Source organism: Arctopsyche grandis, chromosome 5 (assembly GCF_051622035.1).
Source record: "Arctopsyche grandis isolate Sample6627 chromosome 5, ASM5162203v2, whole genome shotgun sequence".
In the NCBI taxonomy this organism is placed as follows: domain Eukaryota; kingdom Metazoa; phylum Arthropoda; class Insecta; order Trichoptera; family Hydropsychidae; genus Arctopsyche; species Arctopsyche grandis.
This window is the reverse complement of record NC_135359.1, coordinates 31,581,118-31,606,342: the sequence shown is the minus strand read 5'-3', so window position 1 is coordinate 31,606,342 and position 25,225 is coordinate 31,581,118. Positions and strand designations below refer to the sequence as shown.

Here is a 25,225-nt window from a genome sequence, read left to right as displayed (position 1 = left end):
AGTCGATTCCTGGAATACATCATGTAATACCTTTTAGCAATTGTGGACTTTTACGCTACCTTTTAAGGGAACTAAATAAGGGAAAAACCACAAGTTCCTTTTTTACGGGATATCACATGAAAAGTACATTCAGTCTTAGCTCAACTGTCGTTTGAGACTTCACGACATGACTTACGTATCTACTTGATTTTCCGCTACACATTTTCAACCTGGACCGTCTTAGGGAGTGCGGATTCATCTTAGAGAGTGCAGATTTTGAATAAATGTGTGGCGGCTCGCTTATACGACATGGTCGAGTTTGGTTGCCTTCCTGCGAGTGGGGACCAACTCGGCTGGGTTCGGAGAGCCGCTACTCACTCTGCCTTCAGCTGTCATAAATAAAACACGTGCATTCCACATGCCAGTCGTCTCATTCGTTCATCCCCCATAAATGTATGTATATAATTTCGAGTTAACATTCGAGTGTTGTTACTAGTATTTTTTTTTATTACGTTTTAGTATGGAGAATATGTGAACGATGGCTGCAGGGGCTGTTTATGTGTATGTGTATGTATGGGTGACCAGTGGCTGTGTATGTGTCGTCGTCTCGATCAGCTCGCTCTGGAGCACGTGCTGGAACAGGGCTTTAGTTATATCCTCGTTTATTGTGGACTTGATGGCGAGCCGGGGAGTTTCTCGGCGCCACTCGCCACTCGCCTCTAAATTTATATATACATATGTATATATAAATTTATTTATACATTTCAATAAATAAAAGTTCTATTCTAACACGCTATTTGTCGTTTTGCTATTCGGCTAAAGCGTCGCTTTGGTATTTCTGAATTCCTGAAACCTGGTGAGAATAGCTTACCTCATGTTTAAAAGTATTGTTTTGAAATGTAAGAATATTAACAGTATTTATATAATAACATTATTTTTATATTTATCCCAGTATGCAATTTATTATGTGACCAGAGGATAGATTTTCGAGTAAATGATTTTAAATGAAATTCACACTTGTAAGGCTTTTCCCCCCATGTGAGATATCAAATGTCTCACAAGCCTTTTTTTATAAATAAATGATTTTCAACAAATGTCACATTTGTGTAGTTTTGTCCCAGCATGCAATTTTTTATGTTTCTTGAGGTAAGATTTTTGAGGATATGATTTTAGACAAATTTCACACTTGTGAAATTTGAGATCTCACACCCCCATGTGAGATCTCAAAATGTTACATTTGCGTGCTTTTATACCAGCATGCGATTTTTTATGTGTCTCAAGGCTAGATTTGTGAATAAATGATTTTAGACAAATTTCACACTTAGGCTTTTACCCGGTGTGAGTTCTTAAATGTGACACAAGTTGATCTTTACGAACATATGATTTTAAACAAATCTCACATTTATGTGGATTTATCCCAGAATGCAATTTTTCATGTGACACGAGGTTAGATTTTTCAGAAAATGAGTTTAGACAAATTTTACATTTGTGTGGTTTTATCCCAGCATGCAATTTTTTATGTCTCTTGAGGCTACATTTTCGAGTAAATGATTTTAGACAAATTTTACATTTGTGTGGTTTTATCCCAGCATGAATTTTTTTATGTCTGTCGAGGCTACATTTTTGAGGAAATGATTTTAGACAAATGTCACATTTGTATGGCTTTTCACCTGTGTGAGATATCAAATGTGACACAAGTTCAGTTTTACGAACATATGATTTTAAACAAATGTCACATTTATGTGGTTTTATCCCAGAATGCAATTTTTGATGTCTCTCGAGGCCACATTTTTGAGCAAATGATTTTAGACAAATTTCACACTTGTAAGGTTTTTCCCCGGTTTGAGTTCTTATATGTATCAAAAAATTATTTTTATCAAAAAATAATTTTAAACAAATGTCACATTTGTGTGGTTTTATCCCAGCATGTCTTTTTTTATGTCTTTCGAGGGTAAATTTTTTAGTATATGATTTTAGACAAATTTCACAATGGTATGGCTTTTCCCCCGTATGAGATCTTAAGTGTATCACAAGATGATCTTTACGAACATATGATTTTAAACAAATGTCACATTTGTATGGCTTTTTCCCCGTGTGATATATTAAATGTGACACAAGTTCATCTTTACGACCATATGATTTTAAACAAATATTACATTGAAACCGTTTTTCTCCAACATGAGATCTTTTGTGTAAAATAAATTCAGATTCACTGGGAAATGGTTTCAAGCAGATGTTACTATCCTTTCGGTGAATTGTCGATTGTGAAGGCTCGTCGTCCCATATTAGATCTTCCAAGAAAACTTCTTCAGTCTTGATGTTCAAGCAATCAGCTAACCTCAGTTGAGACGTTTCGTGGCTTCGAAAACAAGCCTTTCGAAAGCTGATCAACGATTCGAGATTGGTGTTACACGAAAGACACACCGTGTCTGGCAACCCATCGCCTCTTTTAACCTGCAGATGAAATGAAAAACACAATAGGATTGAGCGGTGAGAAGAGTCGGGAGAACCAATTGGGTCCACAACAGTATTGTAACCTACATAAATCTGACAGCCGGTCCGAATGCGTTCCTCCAGACGCTCTGGATGAGGACCTGGTCTCTGGAAGATGGAGACGGAAGACTCGGCCGAAGTACTCCATCCAAGACAAAGCCTGCACTCCATCGTGCCTGTATTTTACTCTGACAGCAGCCAGATGCCGTGCTCTTTTTTTTGGTCTAAATTTGTACTGGTCATACCTAGAGTTGGGTATGACCAGTACAAATTTAGATCATCACATACATACCAAGGGGGCCCATACCTCTTAGTAATGGTAAAGGGACTATTAGTCAAATGTGAACCTGTCACAGGACAACTGGCCGCTCTAGATCGGTCACTCTTGATCATCCGTCACGCTAAAACTGGTCACGAGAAAACTAGTCACACGCTAATTGTACAGACTCCAGGGATGTTCAACTCGAGAGCACCCCGGAAGTCGATTTCGTAGAAGCTCGTGGTAAGCGTGGGCGGGGCTGGTTTCCTCCAAGGGATCCACAGGTCGTCGTCTGCGGTCTGGTCTCTGCTGCTGTCGGCTCGGCTCGATGTATATCTCTCTCTCTCTCGTACAGTGTGCGTAAGTGAGGGTGATACGGGACAAAGGCGTGAAAGTGAATAGTAATGAAAACAGGTTATAATTCTGTTTGTATGGTGACTGTATTTTATATATATATGTATATACAGAGATCAAGCAGGGGGGACAGAAAAAGGGGGGGGGGGGGAGTCCGACTTGAAATTAGCGCGCACGTGTTCAAGAGGTTATGGTAACCTCACTCAACCACGTGGCTACGTGATCTGACTTCGACGAAGAGAGACCAGGAATTCCTCACTTCTCACCGGACGTATACTGAAGCTGTACTTCCAGTATCGTCTGCCGATCAAGGCTGAGCTGATCGGGACTCGGTGGTGGGAACCAACTCGGTAGCGAACAGAGATGTTCACTCGACCGACGCGGAAAACGAATAGGGGGCGGGGACGCGCGCTCGGCGCCGATCTCCCTCCAAAACGGCTCCTTTGGTCGTAACGCCACGAAAGCTGACCATGAAGACTTGGTCGGAACATACTCCCCCCGTTGGAAGTCAGAGGATCGAATTCCAAAACAAACAAGAATTAATGGTGCACAAGTGACTAATGAAATACACAAAAACCAAGCAAATAAGCAAAAAAATAACAAAAAAAACAAAAAACAACACAACAAATAACCCAGTCAGCAAACAAAATAACATTAGTCCACCGTCAGTTTCCCATCCTACATAAGCAGCTGACTAAGCCGGCAAGAAACAAACAAAAAATAGACAAACAAACAACCAAAACACCAACAAATAACCAACACCAATGCTAGGTAACAATATTGTTCAATCGTTATATGTCCCAATCTATCCTGATAGCTCTATTACAAAGCACCAATCAAACCAACAAGAGAAGCATAAAAGAAAAGCAACTCAAAAACTTAAGTTAAAACACATAAACTGAATCCACAATACAGATACAAACAACGCGCCAACTTTAATGTGGGACGTTATGAACGTTCGCCACACCGTTGCACAAATTCACTGAGTGCTGCTCGACTGGCAGTCGAGCTACTCGCCGGACTGCTCGCTTGGTGTTGCTGATGGAGGAGTAGTAGGACCTACTCCTGTGCCCCTGTCTGCCAGGGGCCGCTGCTGCATGTGCTGGTGTGGTAGCACCCTCGCTCCGGGCTGATCGACCAGATCCTCCTGCTGTTGCGCAACTAGTGGTGCGCCAACTAGGAACTGGCCAGGAGTTATGGGAGCTGGGTTGGGAATGTCGAAAGATGTGAGGGTTAAAGGGCGCGGGTACATTGCGCTTCGGCAAGCGGAATCTTCGTTCCGCGGAAATACGCGATTCGTCCAGGGGACGCGTAACTGTCTTGACTGGACGTCTCGCGCCAAAACAAGATAACGGATCACGACCCGTTGTGTGATGGCAATTCCGAGAATCGCTTGAAACTGTGGGCGCTTCTAGAGAGCCGCCCAATATCCAGCCGAAAGCTGTATTCATCATCGCGATGCGTCCTCCTCTGTCACCGCGTGACTTGGAGGGAACTAAAATGGTACGTTTGCCATTGCGTAACATCGCATGATAGGCGTCGCTGCCTATCACCATATCCACTGTACCGGGAATATCGAATGACGGATCGGCAAGGGGGAGATGAAGCGGCAAATGGCTCCGAATCTCGGACACGTTGCGCGATGGAAGTTGATTCGCGATCCCGGGCATGATTGCGCAATCGAGATCAACACTGGAGCCCTGATTAGGGATGCGCGGTAGAATTCGAATTACCGCGCCACTAGTAATGGACGTCCTATTTGAACCTATTCCTACCAGGTTGACGTCCATCCTTTTCGACTTTAAGGCGAGTCGCCTTCTTAAGTCTTCAGAGATGAGGTTGAGTTCGGAGCCGTTATCTAACAATGCTCGAACCTTGTGCGAACGCCCATCTCCGCCGCGAACTTGTACTTCCACGGTGGATAACAGGACAGTTCGGGCGTGAGAAGGCGATACGCGTCTCACCGAGTGTAAAACCAACGATGATTTTACGGGTTTGGCGTTCTCTGATTTCTTTGGGCTCCGATAATGTTTGGCCTTATTTGAAGGCGAAGTTTGGTATGGAGTTGAGTCATGTAACATGGTGTGATGGGCATGACCGCATTTGAAGCATCTCTGCTTTGTTTGGCACGCGTGAACTATGTGCCCTGGCCTCAAGCAGTTGAGACATAGTCGACGTTTTATGGCGTTCGACCTACGCTCATCACCGCTCATTTGGCGGAATGATGGACAGGCTAGCAGAGAATGACTTCCGCTGCAACTGATGCAGGAGGGGCGTTCCCTCTTCACATGCAGAACTGCTGTCTTCGGATTCGTAATGGTTCTTGGTCGAGGATTCGACTCGCCTTTTAAGACGAAGTCGGCATTTGCCATCGATTGGCACTGAAGCGTCAGAAATTCGATGAGTTTGTGGAATGTGCACTCCTCATGTTTTGGCGCTTGAAGCTCCCATTGTCGAACCGTGTATCGATCGAGCTTCCTAGTGATGCACATGACCAAAATGTCGTCCCAAGTGTCGACCGGAACGCCCAAGTTGGCCAGTGCACGGACGTGCATGTTAAAATCGTCTATGCAGCGATGCAAACTTGCGTAACTATTGGACGCAATTTGTTCCGCGTCCAATATTGCGCGAATGTGGGACTGAACAACAATTTTTTTATTGTTGTAGCGCTGCTCCAGAATGGACCAAGCGCGGGAGAAGGAATCATCAGATAACTCTAAGCCACTGACTACGCGATTGGGTTCTCCTTTTAGGACTGCCAACAAGTATTGGAAACGGGCGAGTTGAGAAGTTTCGCCGGCCATAGCGACCAAGAAGCGTTGTGAGAAAAGGGGCCAATTTTGGACGTTGCCTTCGAAGGTGGGCAACTCCAAACGGGGCAATTTTATTGCCGAATTTGATTGCGATACAGCGGAAATCGTGACGGCAGCGCCACCTACCGGCGACGCGCTCAGTTGCAGCTCCCGCAATCTGAGCATTTCCATACATCGTTCGAGGGCGATTAAGTATTCCGTCTCGAACTCGTCAATGACGGACTCGGAGGCCCGAGCCTCCGCTTCGTCCAGCTCGTCAATCTGAGCTTGGACCGATTCGAAATCAGACAACAGAGGTTTAATTATCTCGAGTCTGATTTGGAGCATGGAAATACTCAGATCCCCCTCCAAATGGTTCGCATTTCTCGTTAACCGAGCGCGAATGCTTTTCCGCGTATTCCGAAGTGCTTCCATTTTGGACACGACAAAAATAAACAATGGACACGGGAAAAGAAACAAAATGGCGACCAAAAATCACAACAACAACAGAAAAATGCTAATTACGACCAACCTAGATTAGACGACGTTGACAGACCAGCTCTGGAAGAAATCCGGCTCTTTCGAAGGACCAAATGTACAGACTCCAGGGATGTTCAACTCGAGAGCACCCCGGAAGTCGATTTCGTAGAAGCTCGTGGTAAGCGTGGGCGGGGCTGGTTTCCTCCAAGGGATCCACAGGTCGTCGTCTGCGGTCTGGTCTCTGCTGCTGTCGGCTCGGCTCGATGTATATCTCTCTCTCTCTCGTACAGTGTGCGTAAGTGAGGGTGATACGGGACAAAGGCGGGAAAGTGAATAGTAATGAAAACAGGTTATAATTCTGTTTGTATGGTGACTGTATTTTATATATATATGTATATACAGAGATCAAGCAGGGGGGACAGAAAAAGGGGGGGGGGGGGAGTCCGACTTGAAATTAGCGCGCACGTGTTCAAGAGGTTATGGTAACCTCACTCAACCACGTGGCTACGTGATCTGACTTCGACGAAGAGAGACCAGGAATTCCTCACTTCTCACCGGACGTATACTGAAGCTGTACTTCCAGTATCGTCTGCCGATCAAGGCTGAGCTGATCGGGACTCGGTGGTGGGAACCAACTCGGTAGCGAACAGAGATGTTCACTCGACCGACGCGGAAAACGAATAGGGGGCGGGGACGCGCGCTCGGCGCCGATCTCCCTCCAAAACGGCTCCTTTGGTCGTAACGCCACGAAAGCTGACCATGAAGACTTGGTCGGAACACTAATACTGGTCACGAGAAAACTAGTCACACGCTGAAACTGGTCACGAGAAAACTGATCACACGCTGAAACTGGTCACGAGAAAACTGGTCACACCCAAAAATTTTAAATTGGTCACACAAACAAAAATATTCTCAAATACTTTTTATTTACGAAATTTTTATTATTATCGACTAGACATATGTTCGAGCCAAAGACCCTCGTGGCCGTGGCCGTGGCGGTTGTTTGTGGTCTTCGCGAGGAGTTCGCGGGAATCTGTCAGCCCATCTGACGTTCGCATCGCTCGCATCCGAGAAGGTTCGCATGGCAATCGCTTTTGCGTTCATTTCACTTTGACAGTTCGAATGTCAAATCAAAATTTAATCTTAATTCACCGCGGTAAATGTACCGCGGGTAGGTCTACGAAAACACTGATTGTGTTAGTAAGAGGATCCTTTATTTATGTTCACTTGTTACAATAGTAATTATATGTAAAAAAGAAGGTCGTTTTGTTTACTCAGCTTCGGAGCCAATGGGACGTTGCCGGAGATTCATTCTGCATGTTTTGTACAAGAGCGATGATTATGCCATCGGCTTCATCTTTAATATGGACGGTATCTAAAAGTGAATTCGTCATTTTATAATGAACTTGTTACATCTCATCTACATAAATAAATCGTCGGTAACATTATTTGTTTATCTTTGTTACATTGTAAAACATTTTCTATATGTCATCTATATATTATAATATATATTCAATTGTAAATAGGTTTTTGAGCTCTTTCTCCTATTATGCTGTGCATTAACATTAGAATAATATAATACTATGATTACTAACCAAATAAAATAAAATTGCAAAGTAGAAAATGATCAGTAGCTATTAAAATATGTAGATATAAGATGTATTGTGAACATAATTTCGTAATAATAAAAAGCATTTAAAGATCAAACCAAATAATATATATTGGTGGTTCTATTGTACATACATATTACTTACTTATCAATACATTGGTAATTAAATCGGTGATAGTCAGCAACTCAAAACAATATCACTTGTACTATTCAATATTTTTCACTTATCATATTCAACAATTACTCAATTTACTCATATTCAACATTTAGCAATGTTTTATATATGTATGTACGAAACATGAAAATATAGGTCTGGTGCATGGATCTTATCTCAAAGCTACGAACTGAATTGCTCCCGATGAAATATAAGCGATCAGGCTCGACGGCTGCAGTTTTTGACGGATTAGTGTATGTATGTGGAGGCACCAAGGAGTATCCCAATGATTCACTGAATGTTGTTGAACGGCAATTTTTTTTTATATTACATGTATTCAAGAATATGTTTATGTATAATGTGTTGAAAACATAATAAATCATTGTATTTACTGTGCATAAAAGGTTTTTTTTTTAATTTTGTCCCTGTAATTTAGATTTAGGTATATATTTTAAAATTTATTTGAAAGTACATATATCATACAATTATAATATAGTAGCCAATATTGTCGATGTTCTCACAGGTATTTTTTTTTTTATGTATTTGAACCGCTCCATAAGATACATTTCATGTTAAAGTTAAATTATGATACAATAAAGTGTCCTATAAAGAACTGCAACGTGTAATATGTAAAAAAAAATGTAAATAAAAATTCTTAAAATAATAATAAAATCATTATTTTATATTTTTATTATAAAATATTATACACATATAAAAAAAATATATATAATTTTTTATTTTTGTTTTATTGTACATTTCATCTTATGCTAATAACACTCGGCGATTTGAAGTACTTTGCATAAAATTGAAATTGTATAATTACCAAGCAAGTGGTATTGTACATATGTATGTGTTAGAAACATTTGCAATCTTAGATATTAAGTTGCGAAGAAGTCGATCATATACATATATGAACAATAAAATCAAATCTTTTAATAATCAAAATGAAAACTTCTCTTGTAGACTTGGTTTTTCCTAAACAAATATGATAATTTGTACAGTCTGTCTTCGTCAAAACAACAACTGCTCATCTCTGAACCAAAAAAAAGTCGTCATTTGTCGAACAGTGTTATTATAATTCCCAAAAATCTATAATTATTAAGAATCACATGGTTTATATTTTTAGTCATAGTGGTATAAGTGATTATATTTAACACTTTTCATGTCAGAAGTATTTTATTATGTAAGGACTATGTTGAGATTTATTTTAGTAATTTTATAATAAAAATCCTCAAAAATATACACAAATATGTGATTATCTCCCGTTCATCTTTTTGTCGCTTGTACGTCTGGTTTTCAGGCCGTCATTTGTGTGGTTTTATCTGAGCATGCAATTTTTTATGCTTATTGAGGTTAAATTTTTGAGAAAATGATTTTAGACAGATTTCACACCTGTATGGCTTTTCCCCCGTGTGAGTTTTCAAATGTGACACAAGTTCATCTTTACGAACAAATGATTTTAAACAAATGTCACATTTATGTAGTTTCATTCTAGCATGCAATTTTTTATGTTTCTCGAGGTAAGATTTGTGAGTAAATGATTTTAGACAGATTTCACACTTGTAAGGCTTTTCCCCCGTGTGAGTTCTGAAATGTCTAACAAGTTGATCTTTACGAACATATGATTTTAAACAAATATCACATTTGTATGGCTTTTCCCCCGTGTGATATAATAAATGTGTCACAAGTTGATTTTTACGAGCATATGATTTTAAACAAATGTCACATTTGTGTGGTTTTATCCCAGTATTCAATTTTTTATGCTTATTGAGGCTAGATTTTTGAGAAAATGATTTTAGACAGATTTCACACCTGTAAGGCTTTTCCCCCGTGTGAGATCTCAAATGTGACACAAGTTCTTTTTTACTAACATATGATTTTAAACAAATGTCACATTTGTATGGCTTTTCCCCCGTGTGACATCTCAAATGTATCACAAGTTTATCTTTTCGAATAAATGATTTTAAACAAATTTCACATTTGTGTGGTTTTATCCCAGTATGCAATTTTTTATGTGACTCAAGGTTATATTTTTGAGTAAATGATTTTAGACAGATTTCACACTTGTAAGGGTTTTCCCCCGTGTGAGTTCTTAAATGTATCACAAGTGCATCTTTACGAGCATACGAATTTAAACAAATGTCACATTTGTGTGGTTTTATCCCAGCATGCCATTTTTTATGTTTCTCTAGGCTAGATTTTAGAGTATATGATTTTAGACAAATTTCACAATGGTATGGCTTTTCCCCCGTGTGAGTTCTTAAATGTCCCACAAGTATATTTTTATAACTAAATGATTTTAGACAAATTTCACAATGGTATGGCTTTTCCCCCGTGTGAGTTCTTAAATGTCCCACAAGTATATTTTTATAACTAAATGATTTTAAACAATAGTCACATTGAAAGCGCTTTTCTCCAGGATGAGATCTTTTGTGTAAAATAAGTTCAGATTCACTGGGAAATGGCTTCAAGCAAATGTCACTATCCTTTCGGTGAATTGTCGATTGTGAAGGCTCATCGTCCCATATTAGATCTTCCAAGAAAACTTCTTCAGTCTTGATGTTCAAGCAATCAGCTAACCTCAGTTGAGACGTTTCGTGGCTTCGAAAACAAGCCTTTCGAAAGCTGATCAACGATTCGAGATTGGTCTTACACGAAAGACACACCGTGTCTGGCAACCCATCGCCTCTTTTAACCTGCAGATCAAATGAAAAAAACAATAGGATTGAGCGGTGAGAAGAGTTGGGAGAACCAATTGGGTCCACAACAGTATTGTAACCTACATAAATCTGACAGCCGGTCCGAATGCGTTGCTCCAGACGCTCTGGATGAGGACCTGGTCTTTGGAAGATGGAGACGGAAGACTCGGCCGGAGCTGATCCAAGACAAAGCCTGCACTCCATCGTCCCTGTATTTTACTCTGACAGCAACCAGACGACTTGCCTTCGCTTTGTTATTTTTTTAATGACATCTTTGGTCTAAATTTGGAACTAGTTATACGGTTATGGTAAACGGACTACTAGTCATATGTGTACAGTCACAGGACAACCAGTCGCTCTAGATCGGTCACACGTGATCACCCGTAACACTAAAACTGGTCACGAGAAAACTGGTCACACCCTAAAATCGGTCACGAGAAAACTGATTGACCCATTTTAGGGTGTGACCTGTTTTCTCGTGACCAGTTTTAGTGTGACGGGTGATCACGTGTGACCGATCTAGAGCGACCGGTTGTCCTGTGACTGGTTCACATTTGACTAGTAATCACTGAACCACGATTATACCGGTTCGGTGTATGTTTCGAAATCTTAATTCACTGAAATAAATCTCAATTTATGATTGATCGTGTAAATATAATATGACTCGGAATTTCTAAACATTGGCTATTTTTTACTTTATCTATGTACGTAGTAACAATAGATGAAGTTTTGTGATCATGCGAAAATTTTAACTCGAGATTTTGACTGATTCGAACTCAGAATCGATTACTGATCACGTTTTCATGATCTAGAATAAATGTGTGTGTGTGTGTGTCTGTGTGTGTGTGTGTCTGTGTGTTTTGGGGATTTTTTGAACACCGTTAGTCCTATCGAACCAAAACTTGGTATCGGGTACTAAAATTCTTAGACATGACGTAAATTTTTTTCAAACTTTTAAGTTGACCGGAAATGGTACCTCTCCTTATAGGTGTCCTCTTTTTTTATGTTTTTGAATTCAATTATCTCCCAAACCGCTAACTGAATCGGATTAAAAAAATTTACATGTAATATAAATAATAATATCTATAACCTTATATTTTTTAAATATTTTTATCGCAACCGGAAGTAGTAGAATCGAGGTTTTTTATGTTTTTCTCAGAAACCTTTTGGTTTATTGAACTGAAATTTCATATCTAGAAGTTTAAGCGTATTAGCAAGTTATGAATAAAATTTGGTAAGCATACCTTAACCGGAAGTGGCAGTTTACTCCTGTTCGATTTATCTTCCACTATTTTTTTCGACCCCTTAAACATGTGTGATTTTCACGAAAAAGTTCAAGTATAATTCTTGTATTAATGTGATGAAAATAAAAAAAGTGGGATTTTCTCTTCTTAGAAAGGTCAAAAATGTTGTCACCTGGATCCTGTAAACACCCCTGAATGTATTAAGCTGAAAAATTATATTCGTATTCTTTATGTACTAATTTAGATTTGGTTACGTTTTGGTCAGAATTCGTAAACCGGAAGTAGTATTTTTTTTTTAAACAATATTTCATTATTTTATTTTGACCTTTTAAATTATTTTTATCCTCTTGATATTTAATGTGTATAATAATTATACTGATTTTAAATAATAAAAAAAATTTGAACAAAATCCGACAACCGGAAGTAGAACTTTTGTCTTGTGCAAGGATTTGCATATATTTACGCTCAATTTGTATCGCTATCATAGTTATTAGTTCAATATCTAATTTTGTTTTGTAACCTTCTTATATTTCTCAAATACATAGATAAAGTCATGGGTTGGTCACACCCGAATTTTTTTTTTTTGATGCTTGACCATTTCTCGTCCACCTTGATATTTCGATTTTAAATTGAAATAAGAGTCAGGTAATTGGGTTTAAATACGTGCCACTCTAGCAACAGAATAGCATTTATTCATATAAAAGCATTAAAATATAATTTTAATAACATTTAAAACAATCGTAACAAAAAATATATATTCATTAGTGTAAAACACAAAAAAGACACATGAAATAAGTGATTTCAACATTGAATCATTGAAGAATCACCAAATAAAAAAATCAGATGTCTCCGTTCTTCGGTGAATTATTTTTGTTCAGACTATGTCTGATGATCGGCTTTCGTGGCCTTACGACCCACGATTTGGCCGATATATTTTTGTGCTGGCCACCCTGAGACAGCGGTTGGCACACAAACTGACAGTTGTCAATAGCGGTTTGGCGCGTAAACACCCTGGTGTTTACGGGGCCCACCTCGCCACCGAAATCACCAGCTAGAGGCTGGTGAGGGTTGTGACGATACTTGGAGACCAGCTCCAGTATCCGTCCGGTGTGCACCAGAGGAAGCTTGGTCTGTCTTCGTCCAGAAGGCAGACAACTGAGCTACGCGTGGCTAACCTCAAAAGGCACGCGTGGTTACTTTGTTACTCCCCCCCCTGTCCCCCCTGCTTGATCTCTGTATATATATATATATATATATATATATATATATATATATATATATATATATATATATATATATATATATATATAAAATACAGTCACCATACAAACAGAATTACAACCTGTTTTCATTATTATACAATTTCCCGCCTTTGTCCTGTATCACACTCACTTACGCACACTGTACGAAGGAGAAAGGGACATAGCAGAGCAGCCGACATCAGCAGAGACCAGACCACCGACGACGAAGGAAGGCACCTTGAGGAAACCAGCCCCGCCCAAGCTTACCACTAGCTATCTCACAAAACCGACTTCCGGGGTGCTCTCGAGTTGAACATCCCTGGAGTCTGTACAATTTTCATGAGTTTTAGGACACAATATCGATAATGGACTTTTTGCAAGAGAATAGGTAAAAGAGAATTATTAGAACTATTAAATTATTTTAGTTAAAGAGATAAACTTTATATGGTGAGTGATTAGCTGATTAATATTTAAGTCATATAACTATAAGAATAACAGAGAATTACACATCTTAAGAAAAATTGCTTTTAACAATATAAATAAGTAATAAAAGTAAAACATTATAAACAAACAATATCTGTAAAACATTTATTATTTAGAAAAGGTAAAAACATATATAAATAATTTAAAAAATATGAATATACATACATATATTAAAAAAAAAATTATGTATCAAAAATTATGTATCAAAGTTCTGGTAGAACAATGTGAAAACAAGGTTATAATCTAATCGTGATATTTTAGGCAGTTTGGAACTATAAATAAACAATATTTTTATGGAAAACAAAAGTTTAAACCAGTTTAAGTATTTTCTGCATACCTCTTCACTATTAAATAAAGTTGGAAATAATTATATTTTTAAATAATCTATATAATATCTGTCTATCCACTATTAAAACTCCAATCCATCCAAAATACTTTAAAATATTAGCGAGAGCTAAGCGTTCGGCATGAGAATCGGCAGACATTATATATTTTGGATTTATGTTCCCCAGAAATCTTTCAAAAGAGCGAATGCTGAAAAATTCTCAAAAGTTGTTTGACCTTTAGTAGTATGGGGGATGAACGAATGAGACGACTGGCATGTTAATGCACGTCTTTTATTTATGACAGCTGAAGGCAGAGTGAGTAGCGGCTCTCCGAACCCAGCCGAGTTGGTCCCCACTCGCAGGAAGGCAACCAAACTCAACCATGTCGTATAGCGAGCCGCCACATCACTCCCCCCCAGCATCAGCGATACAAAAATTACAAAGAAACAAATTTTACAAAAGAAAAAAAATTATTGTTACACAAAGAAAGAGAAAAAAATTCGGGTGTGACCGACCCATGACTTTATCTATGTATTTGAGGAATATAAGAAGGTTACAAAACAAAATTAGATATTGAACTAATAACTATGATAGCGATACAAATTGAGCGTAAATATATGCAAATCCTTGCACAAGACAAAAGTTCTACTTCCGGTTGTCAGATTTTGTTCAAATTTTTTTTATTATTTAAAATCAGTATAATTATTATACACATTAAATATCAAGAGGATAAAAATAATTAAAAAGGTCAAAATAAAATTATGAAAAATTGTTTTAAAAAAAAATACTACTTTCGGTTTACGAATTCTAACCAAAGCATTAGCAGCTCTAAGTTAGTACATAAGTAAATCAAATATAAATTTTCAGCTAAATACGTTTAGGGGTGTGGACAGGATCCAGGCGACAACATTTTTGATCTTTCTAAGAGGAGAAAATCCCACTTCCGGTTCATTAAATTTGGTGATTTTATTTTTTATTTTTACTTAAAATCACTATCTTTATTATACACAATAAATATCACGACGCTTCAAATAATTTAAAAGGTCAAAATAAAATAATGAAAAAATAATTAAATATTGGTTTAAAAAAAAATAGTATTTCCGGTTTACGAATTCCGACCAAAACGTTACAAAATCTAAGTTAGTACGTAAAGAATACAAATATAATTTTTCAGCTTAATACGCTCAGGGGTGTGGACAAGATCCAGGCGACAACATTTTTGACCTTTCTAAGAGGAGAAAATCCCACTTACGGTTTATTAAATTTAGTGATTTTTTTTATTTTCATCACATTAATACAAGAATTATACTTGAATTTTTTCGTGAAGATCACACATGTTTAAGAGGTCGAAAAAAATAGTGGATGATAAATCGAACAAGAGTAAACTGCCACTTCCGGTTGAGGTATGCTTACCAAATTTTATCCATAACTTTTTATTACGCTTAAACTTCTAGATATAAAATTTCAGTTCAATAAACCAAAAGGTTTTTGAGAAAAACATAAAAAACCTCGATTCTCTAGAGTAAAACTACTACTTCCGGTTCAGATAAAAATATTTTATAAATATAAGGTTATAGACATTATTATTTCTATTACATTTAAAAAAAATTTAATCCGATTTAGTCAGCAGTTTGGGAGATAATTGAATTCAAAAACATAAAAAAAAGAGGACACCTATAAGGGGAGGTACCATTTCCGGTCAACTTGAAAGTTTGAAAAAAATTTTCGTCATGTCTATAAGAATTTTGGTACCCGATACCAAGTTTTGGTTCGATAGGACTAACGGTGTTCAAAAAATCCCCAAAACACACAGACACACACACACACATTTTTTCTAGATCATGAAAACGTGATTAGTAATCGATTCTGAGTTCGAATCAGTCAAAATCTCGAGTTCGAATTTTCGCATGATCACAAAACTTCATCTATTGTTACTACGTACATAGATAAAGTAAAAATTATTGAGTGGGGAGAAAAAAAAATGTTGACGTGGGTCATCCGCTGTGTAGGTGTACCGCCCTGAATGGTCGGTACATTCGAGGGCGGTGACGTCGCGAGCAGGACGGTGGGTCGTCCGATGGTCGCGCCGATGCGATGCTGCGCCGGCGCCGCTCTTCCGAGGCTGATGTTGGTTGGTGGGGCGGCGGGGGCGGCAGGGGCATCGATGTGGTTGATGATACTCCGAGCTGGACCGTGAGTCGTTGTGGCTCGTGGAGGTGTTGTAGCGCTGCCGCCCGTCTCGGCATGACGACGCTCGTGGGGATGGACGGGGCCTTGATGATGATGGTGCTGAGGTGGTGTATGTCTTGTGGTGTTGGATGACCGTTCTATGTGTACTGGATCGTGCATGACTCCACATCCAGCTGTCAAGATCGTCGTCTCATTCGCTCCCCCATTTTTTTAAGCACCTGTCATCGACGTTGTGGCTGGACTCTAGTCGGTAGGTAGGTAGCCGTGTCTGCTCGTTTATTGTCACCCGCGGGCCGCGACGTGCTGTGTCGATGGCAATGGCGGCGCAGCGGGTAGCTTTCCCGCCTGGCTCGGCGAGGCAGGGATGAGCAGTGGCATGCTGAATTAATCGAGGCTGCGTGGCTCGATGTTGGGGGTCACCAGTTATGGGGGTGAATGAATGAGACGACTGGCATGTTGATGCACGTGTTTTATTTATGACAGCTGAACTCAGAGTGAGTAGCGGCTCTCCGAACCCAGCCGAGTTGGTCGCAGGAAGGCAATCAAACTCGACCATGTCGTATAGCGAGCCGCCATAGTAGTGATAACTGCTAATGGAACAGCACTGGATATACTTTCTGTCAGAACAAAAGTTATAGTGTGTTGTTGCAAATCACAGGATGACGTTGAGTCAATAAATATAATGTTATTATGGTTTGGTCTCTCTTCATTAGCGGAGTCGTGATTATTACAGTAAAGAAATTTTCTATAAATTTAATTTTGGCGCCTCTTATTCTTCCTATACATTGAATAGTCGCATGTGTATATTTTCTGTAAGAAAAGAATTTTAAATTTATTATGTACATAGCTTTATAAAATGTTCATTGTCATAATATTCATTACCTTGATCATACTAGTCATTTTTCCACCTCTTTCATATAAAATGCAACATGCTGTTGAACTGCCTCCACCACATCCACCATACTATGAAAATAGCATTGAAATCAGTGGAACCCAATCATGGGAATGATTATCGACTTGGAAACGATCCACCTTGAATTTGTTAGACCAGCATACAATGAAATCCATCCCAGCAAAAATCTTTATGGATAAACCGTCATCTGATGTGGAACCCACGGGGTTATATTTGTATTCTTTAGAAAAGTTGGACATGATAGAGGAGGGGTAGTAGGTGTTAGATTGTGTTCAGCTATATCAACGGCTTCGAAGGAAAGTGTACACTGACTTGTGGGAATCTCGTCACATTCATCAAAACATTTACTGCGACGCAGAATACATTCCCAAAACCAGTCGAAGCACACCTGCAGCCATTATACTAAACTCAAGCGGAACCGTGCCAAAACCTTCGAGAAAGTTCCACCCCTCACACTCGAGCGGAACAAAACCAGTCGAAGCACACCTGCAGCCATTATACTAAACTCAAGCGGAACCAAAACGGTCGAAGCACACCACAACCATTAAACTACATCGAGCGGAACGGCGCCAATCATTCCAGAAAATTCTACCCCTCGACAAAAGCACATTCCTCGCTTACGCATCAACAACCACCACCATGGGTCAGGCGATACCAGAAACACTATAAAAGGAGGTACAACCCAAAAAACGCCAGTCGACCCACAGCAGCAAGCGTCGACACACAGCAGCAGACCAGTCGACATCCAGCTCCTGACTCGCCACCACTACACTACGCGGACTTGGAAGATCAACCAGACGAACGAGCCAGCAACACACTGCCGTATCCAGAGACCTTCCGAACATAGCCGAACGAGCCAGCAACACACTGCCGCATCCAGAGACCTTCTGAACATAGCCGAACGACGAGCCAACAACACACTGCCGCATCCAGAGACCTTCTGAACATAAACGAATGCCGAGCCAGCGACACTACCATATCCAGAGACCGCTGAACGACATACTTTTGCCCAAATATAATACCTTTGTACAATAATTAGGCAAACAATAAAACTTTATTAAAACAAGCATAACAGTGTTTCGTTAGGCTGGGATACGGTCAACACATACCTACCCCGCCTACAGACTCATTAATGGATTATATATGTCGCAGTATAGAGTACACACACGTCAAACGTCAAATGTGAAAACGTAAACAAATGTCTGTTAGTGTGTGTGTGAGCTATCGACCCGACACCGAGTGAGCTAGTGAGGTGGCGATCTTGAAAGCTGGAGACGGAGTCATGCACAATCTAGCACTACAACATTCATCACAAGACACACACCACCTCAGCACCATCATCATCATCAAGGCCCCGTCCGTCCCTACAAGCGTCGTCACGCCGAGACGGGCGGCAGTTGCCACAACACCTCCTCGAGCCACAACGACCCACGGTCCAGCTCGGAGTACCCTCATCAAACATATCGATGCCCCTGCCGCCCCAGCCACCCCACCAACCGACAGTCGACCGAGGCTCGGACGAGCGGCGCCTACAAATCAGGCAGCATCACATCGCCATCACCACCGGACGACCCACCATCCTGCTTGCAGCGTCATCGCCCTCGAATGGACAGACCATTTCGAAGCAATTATAACAAAAAGCGGGCGATGATCTGACCATACTAAGTCAGTGTGGACTTAAAAATCTTGAATGGATCCTAAAATTCCTATATAATTTAAGAATGACGGCGTACCGTGATGTGAGCTAAGGTCGGCTAAATTTTTTATGGCATAGAATGCCATATTAAATTTTTCATTGTCCTTAAAAGGTTTCTGATTTTCACTATCACTACTGAGAAATTCGAATCAATTCGTGATTCGACTTCAATATCTTGATTTTTGTATCTTTGATGAAAACATTCCTCTGGAAATGCGTCGATTTTTCGTTCCTCCCGCACAAATAAAATATGGCGACAAGGAACAATGTATGATTTCCAAAAACTGCATGTGCAATTTTCTGGAGACGTATAATATTTTTTACTGCTACCATCTTTGAAATTTTCCCTGACTTTGCCATTTTCCTTTATTGACATGTTTGCTTTATAAATTAAAAGTAATTTTAAAGATCTGTGATATAATTGCATACCTCCTGCTGTTAATTTGTGTGATGCAACATCTACATAGTAATTGCCTTGTTTCAGGAACTGGATCCATTATTCGATAAATTTTTTGTGCCATCATTGCATTTGAATTTTTAATTCTTAGTTTGATATAGTTAAGAAGTTCAATAATACAAATTCCAATAGACGGAACGGAGCTTGGTTTTAATGTGGCTTTTGAGCGTCCAAAAGGACCTTTCAATTCCATTTGCTGTAGAATCACCCATCATTGGGAGATACTTTCGAAAACAATGTACCCACATTTCCCTGCACGAATCCCAATTTTTACTAAAATATTCTACAAGAGAAACTTTTTTATTTTTGAAAAAAATCTCCACCATTCTTGTTTCCTTCAAAAAAATAGTTTTATTTACATCATACTCTTCGGGTGTCTGCGAATACAACATTTTTTTGAATAGTCTTATAATCTTCTTATGTACTATGTACAAATAGCCACATCCAATAGAAAAACGAATTGAGTACTTCACTGAATACTCTTTAAAACTCGTTCTGAGTAGATAGCTGTGATCGCTGAGGTATCGTTATTTCGTAATAGGATTTTCGAGTGTTTCACCCATACATACAAAAAACCTTTTTCCTTAGTCAGGGACTTCACGTTGGTCAGCAGCATTTTGTTAGAAACGGTCGGGTGGTCATTTACAAAAATCCGTTTATCATCGGAATAACCGAGATCCTTTAATGACAGTGACTAAACGCCGCGCTGCTAGCATAAATTCTTCTTTAAGATGATAATCATGAAAAGAGGCCACAATCGGTTTAGAATTATTATTACTACGGGAAGGAACCCTCGCAACAAAGTTGATTTGACTAGGGGTTATGGGATAATTCATTTTATTGCTCAATTTAACAATGGTGTCAATCAGATTTTCGCTTTTAGAGTGTGGCACCCCTTTGATTTCATTATTTCTTCTTGACCATTGCTTCTTCTCATTTCTTTTCTGTTCAAGGTGATTAATCTTGTTTTGAATAGTTGCTGTCTCAAGGTTTGCCTTTTCTAGAGTAGCTAACCTAGACTCTAGTTTATGTATCTTGTGTAAAATCATTTATTAAGGAATGCGCCATCTCCCAAGAGTTCTTCGAATTAGAAACATCAGACTTCAGGGATTTGATGTCATCTGACATTGATCTGAGAGGGGCCAAGTCCATCTTGACGCCTCTTATTTCAGCCAACAGAAGATCAACAGGGAGCTGGACGTTGGGTCACTTCCGGAAGGGGCTGGAATAAGGCCCGTCTTGCATGAAGCACACTTCCACTGGAGCTTACGGTATGAGCTTATGATGAAGTATGTTTACCAAAATTATCTCAATTTCATCCAATAAATAAAACAAGCAAGCCAAATAATAGATCTGTGTATTTAATTATCATTTTTCTTAAAACTATTTAAATAAACTGCAATGAGAAGAAATGACATGAAAGGGGGGGCACCAGAAACATCATGGCACGCATGCAGCCAAAATGTAAGAATATAAACAGTATTTATAAAAAAAAATTATATTTATACCAGTATACAATTTATTATGTAGGATGAGTAAAAATATGCTTTGAGTTGTGAATATTATTTAAGATATGCAAAAGATTAAATTTTTCGAAAAGTATCAATTTTTGAAAAAAAAAGGTGATCTGTTTAAACGTCTATATATACAAGATATATATTAGATTGCTTAATCAATAAGGCTAACAAGAAAAAATGCATAAAACACATAGATTATGATTATTGAGTAATAATTAATGTCACACAGCGTTAGGTCTATTTAATGATATGTTTTCAGCCAAATTATGTGGTCTTTCGTTACCTCTATGTAGTAACGCTAGATCGCCTCCTGGCAACTGCTGTTGGTTGAACGTTTATTGGGGCTCTGTAGTGCTTTTTAGCTAGTTTTCTTTTTGAAAGCCAATCTACCATTGCTATGTAATCTGGTGGATTTTTGCATTTTTCAATTTCAGATATAAATTGTTTACAATGATATATTGGTAAGTTTTTAATTAGTTTATCACAAGCTCCTCGGGTCAAATTCAAAATTTCCTGATCATCTTGTACAGGGGCAATAATATTGTGAATACATTCTGAAGTGGAAGGAAGCTGTTCAATAAGAACACTTAAAGTTAAAGGCTGTTGAATGGAAGTGAAATATGAAGACGAAGGCTTTTGAATGTCAGTCGAAGATGAAGATGAAAACTGTTCTAAATTAGGATGTTTTTCTAATGGTTTATAAAATTCTTTAGTGTTAGCCTTGTCGCCTAACGCTAATACTGCAATACTGTATCTATTTTCTAGAGTCTTTTCTTTAACATTGTGAAACAAAGCAATGACTCCAGCTTGCTGTTTGCACATATTTCCTAGATATCCAATATCGCAAGTACAAAATTCTAATCTAATATCTACCTCGTATACTATGTAGATTTGGATTTTTTAAACTGGGGACAATGTAAACGAAACCATTATCACTCTCAACTATGTTGTCTTTCGTGAGATATGTATTTTTTTTCGTGAGAGGTTTTAAAATATGCTTCTTAGCTGCATTTATACCGTGTGCGAAATCCATTAATCGGTCCTCCATATCCACATCGGTTCATTTCAACGCAAACATAGCCTATAATGTCTACTGCATTGAAAGCTTTACATCTATTCAATACAATGTCCTTAAAAATCCGAACAGTTATCTCGGCGTAATTGTTTGTTTGGTTGCCACGTGTAAATTGATTTCGATATGCGAAGCACCAACTCTCTCTACGTTCCCAATACTTTTAAACATATTTAATCCACTGTAAGTATTTTTGGCATATTCTAGAATTATTGAGCTCAATTAAAGCTATATCGGCTTCAGGTTCGCTACTTGAAATAAGTATATTTTTAAAAAAATTATGTAATATTTAGCATCCCAGAGCCACGTCCAAACCGCTTGCGAAATATGAAAAGCACATAACACTAGCTTTGAGTCCTTAAAAATACCACTAAGAGCTGAGCGTTCGGCATTAGAATCATCGGTCATAATATACCGAGGATTTATGTATGTCCCCCAAGAAATATTTTAATAGAGTAAATGCCGATGAATACTCGGCAGTTGTTTGCCCTTTGGTAATAATGACAGCTAACGGCACAGCACCTACCACACTTTCAGTTAAGACAAATGTGATAGTGTTTTGCTGCAGATCGCATGATGAAATCGAGTCGATGGAAATTATGTCCTTTGTTGATTGTAAATTTGAAGCTCTTTCCATCAATGGAGTCATAATGCAAACGGTGAATGGATCTTCAATGAATTTAATCTTCGCAGCCCCTATACTTTCTCCATCGCTTCGCTAATAGTGTCATATATTTTCTGTACAAAAAATATCAAAATTTATCATGTACACAACCTTGTATCATGTTCATTGCAATAAATTGTATTACCTTGATCATTCCAGAAGCAGTTGTATCACCTAAATGATTTTTCTTCCACTTTTCATGTCAATGGGCGACCGTCCTTCTTTTGGGGTTGAATGTACCGTTCACCATTAATTTATCATCATCCCCAAATTCTTATTTAAGAAATGCAGCATGCTCTCGAATTGCTTCTGCCACACTCATTTTGCTGTGAAAATAGCATTGAAATCTATCAAATGTGGCAGAAGACGGAGCTAATGAAGTAAGAGCTTCGGCACTCTCGACATATCATGGGAATGTTGTAAATTAATGGTTATTATGACAGGCAAATTTTCCTAAAATAAACAAAAAAGTAAAAATAATATAAAAGTATTAAATATGTATTTTTTAACTTCACGTGTTGGTAAAGATATCTAGTATGTCGGTGCACCTTACGGGATCGAATTAGAAATGCACGAAAAACCAAATATCGGAAGGCAAAGATCGAAAATCGAAAGATCAAAAAAAAAAGGGTGCATGGTAAACGGTACATACTCAGTTAATTTGCGCGAGCAAGATACAACAGGAACAAGAGGAACAGGCTTTTCCTCCCGTATTCTGCGCGCGCACATTAATACGGGAGGAAAAGCCTGTTCCTCTGGTTCCTGTTGTATCCTGCTCGCGCAAATTAAGTGAGGATGTACGTGAGTACATATGTACCGTTTACCATGCACCCTTTTTTACTTTATCTATGTACGTAGTAACAATAGATGAAGTTTTGTGATCATGCGAAAATTCGAACTCGAGATTTTGACTGATTCGAACTCAGAATCGATCACTGAACACGTTTTCATGATCTAGAAAAAATGTGTGTGTGTGTCTGTGTGGGTGTGTATTTTGGGGATATTTTTAGCACCGTTAGTCCTATCGAACTGAAACTTAGTATCGGTTACTGAAATTCTTATCGACACGACGTAAATTTTTTTCAAATTTTTAAGTTGACCGGAAATGGTACCTCGCCTTATAGGTGTCCTCTTTTTTTATGTTTTTGAATTCAATTATCTCCCAAACCACTAACTGAATCGGACTGAATTTTTTTTAAATATAATACAAATAATAATTTTTATAACCTCATATTTTTTAAATATTTCTATCTGAACCGGAAGCAGTACTTTTACTCTAGAGAATCGAAGTTTTTTATGTTTTTTTCAGAAACCTTTTGGTTTATTGAACTGAAATTTCATATCTAGAAGTTTAAGTTTAATACCAAGTTAATTATAAAATTTAGTTAGCATCCGTCAACCGGAAGTAGCAGTTTACTCTTGTTCGATTTTTCTTCCACTATTTTTTTCGACCCCTTAAACATGTGTTCGTCACAAAAAAATTCAAGTATAATTCTTGTATCAATTTGATGAAAATAAAAAAAAAATATTATATTTTATAAACCGGAAGTGGGATTTTTTTCTCTTAGAAAGGTCGAAAATGTTGTGAACACTACTCTGTCCACACCCCTAAACGTATTAAGCTGAAAATTTATATTTCTATCCTTTATGTACTAACTTAGAGCTGGTAGGGTTTTGGTCAGAATTCGTAAGCCGGAAGTAGTTTTTTTTTTTTAAACAATTTTTCATTATTTTTTCATTGTTTTATTTTGACCTTTTAAATTATTTTAAGCTTCTTGATATTTATTGTGTATGATAAAAATAGTGATTTTAAGTTAAAAAAAAAAAAAACTTAATTAAATGAACCGGAAGTGGGATTTTTTTTCTCGTAGGAAGGTCAAAAATGTTGTGCCCACTACTCTGTCCACACCCCTGAACGTATTAAGCTGAAAATTTATATTTCTATCCTTTATGTACTAACTTAGAGCTGGTAGGGTTTTGGTCAGAATTCGTAAGCCGGAAGTAGTTTTTTTTTTTTAAAACAATATTTCATTATTTTATTTTGACCTTTTAAATTGTTTTAAGCTTCTTGATATTTATTGTGTATAATAAAAATAGTGGTTTTAAGTAAAAATAAAAAAAAAATTACTTAATTTAATGAACCAGAAGTGGGATTTTTTTCCTCGTAGAAAGGTCAAAAATGTTGTGCCCACTACTCTGTCCGCACCCCTGAACGTATTAAGCTGAAAATTTATATTTCTATACTTTATGTACTAACTTAGAGCTGGTAGGGTTTTGGTCAGAATTCGTAAACCGGAAGTAGTATTTTTTTTTAAAACAATATTTCAATATTTTATTTTGACCATTAAAATTATTTTTATTTTCTTGATATTTAATGAGTATGATACTGATAGTGATTTTTAGTAATAAAAAAAATTTGAACACAATCAAACAACCGGAAGTAGAACTTTTGTTTTGTGCAAGTTTCCATACATTTGCGCTCAATTTGTATCGCTATCATAGTCATCAGTTCAATATCGAATTTTGTTTTGTAACCTTCTTATATTCCTCAAATATATAGATAAAGTCATGGGTTGGTCACACCCGAATTTTTTTTTGATCTT

General features: G+C 38.1%; 2 protein-coding genes across 3 annotated transcripts; both read right to left on the bottom strand.

The window, feature by feature from the left end:
* Nucleotides 1–496: 496 nt before the first annotated feature.
* LOC143912006 (uncharacterized) lies at nt 497–11,055 on the bottom strand. 2 transcript variants are annotated; one of them, XM_077431113.1, is made up of 2 exons: nt 2,521–3,186; nt 497–2,433 (listed from the first exon to the last, which is right to left on the bottom strand). In XM_077431113.1, the coding sequence occupies exons 1-2, from the start codon at nt 2,641–2,643 to the stop codon at nt 1,309–1,311; spliced, it is 1,248 nt and encodes a 415-aa protein (XP_077287239.1). In that variant the 5' UTR covers nt 2,644–3,186; the 3' UTR covers nt 497–1,308. The 2 variants fall into 2 exon arrangements, with proteins under 2 accessions (XP_077287239.1, XP_077287240.1); XM_077431114.1 differs by lacking the exon at nt 2,521–3,186 and adding an exon at nt 10,904–11,055 and having other exon boundaries at nt 1,080–2,433.
* A 9,659-nt stretch (nt 11,056–20,714) lies between these two features.
* Nucleotides 20,715–23,075, bottom strand: LOC143912015 (uncharacterized). Its single transcript, XM_077431125.1, has 2 exons — nt 22,768–23,075; nt 20,715–22,696 (listed from the first exon to the last, which is right to left on the bottom strand). The coding sequence occupies exon 2, from the start codon at nt 21,706–21,708 to the stop codon at nt 21,172–21,174; it is 537 nt and encodes a 178-aa protein (XP_077287251.1). The 5' UTR covers nt 21,709–22,696; nt 22,768–23,075; the 3' UTR covers nt 20,715–21,171.
* Between the last annotated feature and the right edge of the window lie 2,150 nt (nt 23,076–25,225).

Coding starts and splice junctions, on each gene's coding strand:
- LOC143912006 (XM_077431113.1), bottom strand. CDS start 2,643: ATGGAGTGCAGGCTTTGTCTTGGATGGAGTACTTCGGCCGAGTCTTCC. Junction 2,434..2,520: donor GGACCGGCTGTCAGATTTAT/GTAGGTTACAAT, acceptor TTTCATCTGCAG/GTTAAAAGAGGCGATGGGTT.
- LOC143912015 (XM_077431125.1), bottom strand. CDS start 21,708: ATGTGCAAACAGCAAGCTGGAGTCATTGCTTTGTTTCACAATGTTAAA.